Here is a 1,741-nt window from a genome sequence, read left to right on the forward strand (position 1 = left end):
AAATCGATCCAATCCAATAGATAATTAGATGAGATCACATCGATTGAGTCAAGTTAATTATATTTGATCGGTTGTAAAAATTCTACATCCAATAGATAATTGAATCGGATCGGATACACCTAAAAATATTGGATGTAATCCAATAAACATCTACGTGCACTATTGACGTACCAATAATCTAATATCGTGTCCTATTTATTTAAAATTAATAAGGATTTCGAGGCAGGCCACCAATCTCCACCCAAAGCCAAATAGCCTCTCTCTCTCTCTCTATATATATATATAAAATAGTACACTACTGTTTTGCAGAGCAACCATTCACTTTATTTAACACCAACAAATCTAGAAACCGAACCTAACGAAGCTCTTACTCTTAGTACTCTTACCTTTCCTTACCTCTCTCTCTCTCCATAAATACATATATACATATACGCCTATTATGTTCACCACCACCACCAATGATAATAGTTCATCGACCCAGAAGATGATCAAGCTCCAGATTCAACCAAACAAGTACTCTTCCTCCAAGGAAAACTCGTCATCTTCATCATCATCATCATCATCATCATCATCATCATCATTATCATCATCTTCATCGTCTGTACTCTACTATGGTGGTCGACCTGGTTCGGTGCCGTTCTTATGGGAGTCATGTCCAGGCACCCCAAAATCCAGATTCTCCGAACGCGACTCTCTCATACCACCTCTCACTCCTCCTCCTTCATACTACTCCACTTTTTCATCTTCTCAAAACAAGAGAGCCACTTCTACTATTACTTCTTCTTATTCACCTTCTACTACTGCTGCCACAGCTCATAATCATAAACGATCCAGATCCAGTCTCATCTTAAACACGCTTTTCCCCAAAAGATTTACGATCAATAATTATCTCAACAAAACGGCGCCGTTGTCTTCTTCGCCTAACTCATCGGCGATCTGGTCCACTGCTAGCCGGTTCTCGAGTTCGACCTCGTCGTTTGATTCTGGTGGAGCCGGAGACGATGAATATGGCCATGTTAATCATAATAATAATGGTAACAAGTCTCCTACTTCTCCTCTCTGTTTTGGATTTCGTACAAGTGTTCGAAGAGGTTGTTGTTCTCGTTTTTAAATTTCAATAAATAAATAAATAAATATGTAGAACAAAAAAAAATTACTTCATCTTGTTTGGCATTAATGGCAATATTTTTATTTTGTTTTTAATTTTGCTTTTCAAAATTGTTATGAATGTTTAGAGCTTGTCATTCATTTCAATTTTGGAAATTAAAAAAAAAAAAAAAGTAAAAGTGTTTGTCACTTCAGTGGATTTGGTCATTTTACTTGGGTGATTATGTTAATATATATAGGGGTATTTGATTGTATTATTAGTCCTTGGAATGTACTATTTTATTATGATTTGCTACTTCAAATTTCAATTTTAGTAATTAAGTTCCTAAATTTGTAATTTTTTAGCGATCAAGTCTTTTTTATTAAATAGATCTGAGAACACTATTTTTTTCTTCCATATTATTATAAAAAGGATTTAGTTGCTCAAATTGAAATTTCAGGGACCAAATTATTATAAGTGGTATAATTCAAGGACTAATAATGAAAAACACCCCAAATATATAAATGTATGTATTTTGTTTTTATTTATTTGGATTATTAAGGCGCTTATGACAATGTCTCGATGAGTTGTATTTAGCCAAGAGCTTGTATGAAATGTATGTTTGTAAATGGTAAAGGTTCTTAATCCGGAAAT

General features: G+C 34.0%; 1 protein-coding gene across 1 annotated transcript; it reads left to right on the top strand.

Annotated features, from left to right (window-relative positions):
• Positions 1 to 289: 289 nt before the first annotated feature.
• LOC133800745 (uncharacterized serine-rich protein C215.13-like) lies at positions 290 to 1,531 on the top strand. Its single transcript, XM_062238776.1, has one exon. The coding sequence runs from the start codon at positions 440 to 442 to the stop codon at positions 1,109 to 1,111; it is 672 nt and encodes a 223-aa protein (XP_062094760.1). The 5' UTR covers positions 290 to 439; the 3' UTR covers positions 1,112 to 1,531.
• The last annotated feature ends 210 nt before the right edge of the window (positions 1,532 to 1,741 follow it).

Source organism: Humulus lupulus, chromosome 9 (genome assembly GCF_963169125.1).
Source record: "Humulus lupulus chromosome 9, drHumLupu1.1, whole genome shotgun sequence".
NCBI classification, from domain to species: Eukaryota; Viridiplantae; Streptophyta; class Magnoliopsida; order Rosales; family Cannabaceae; genus Humulus; species Humulus lupulus.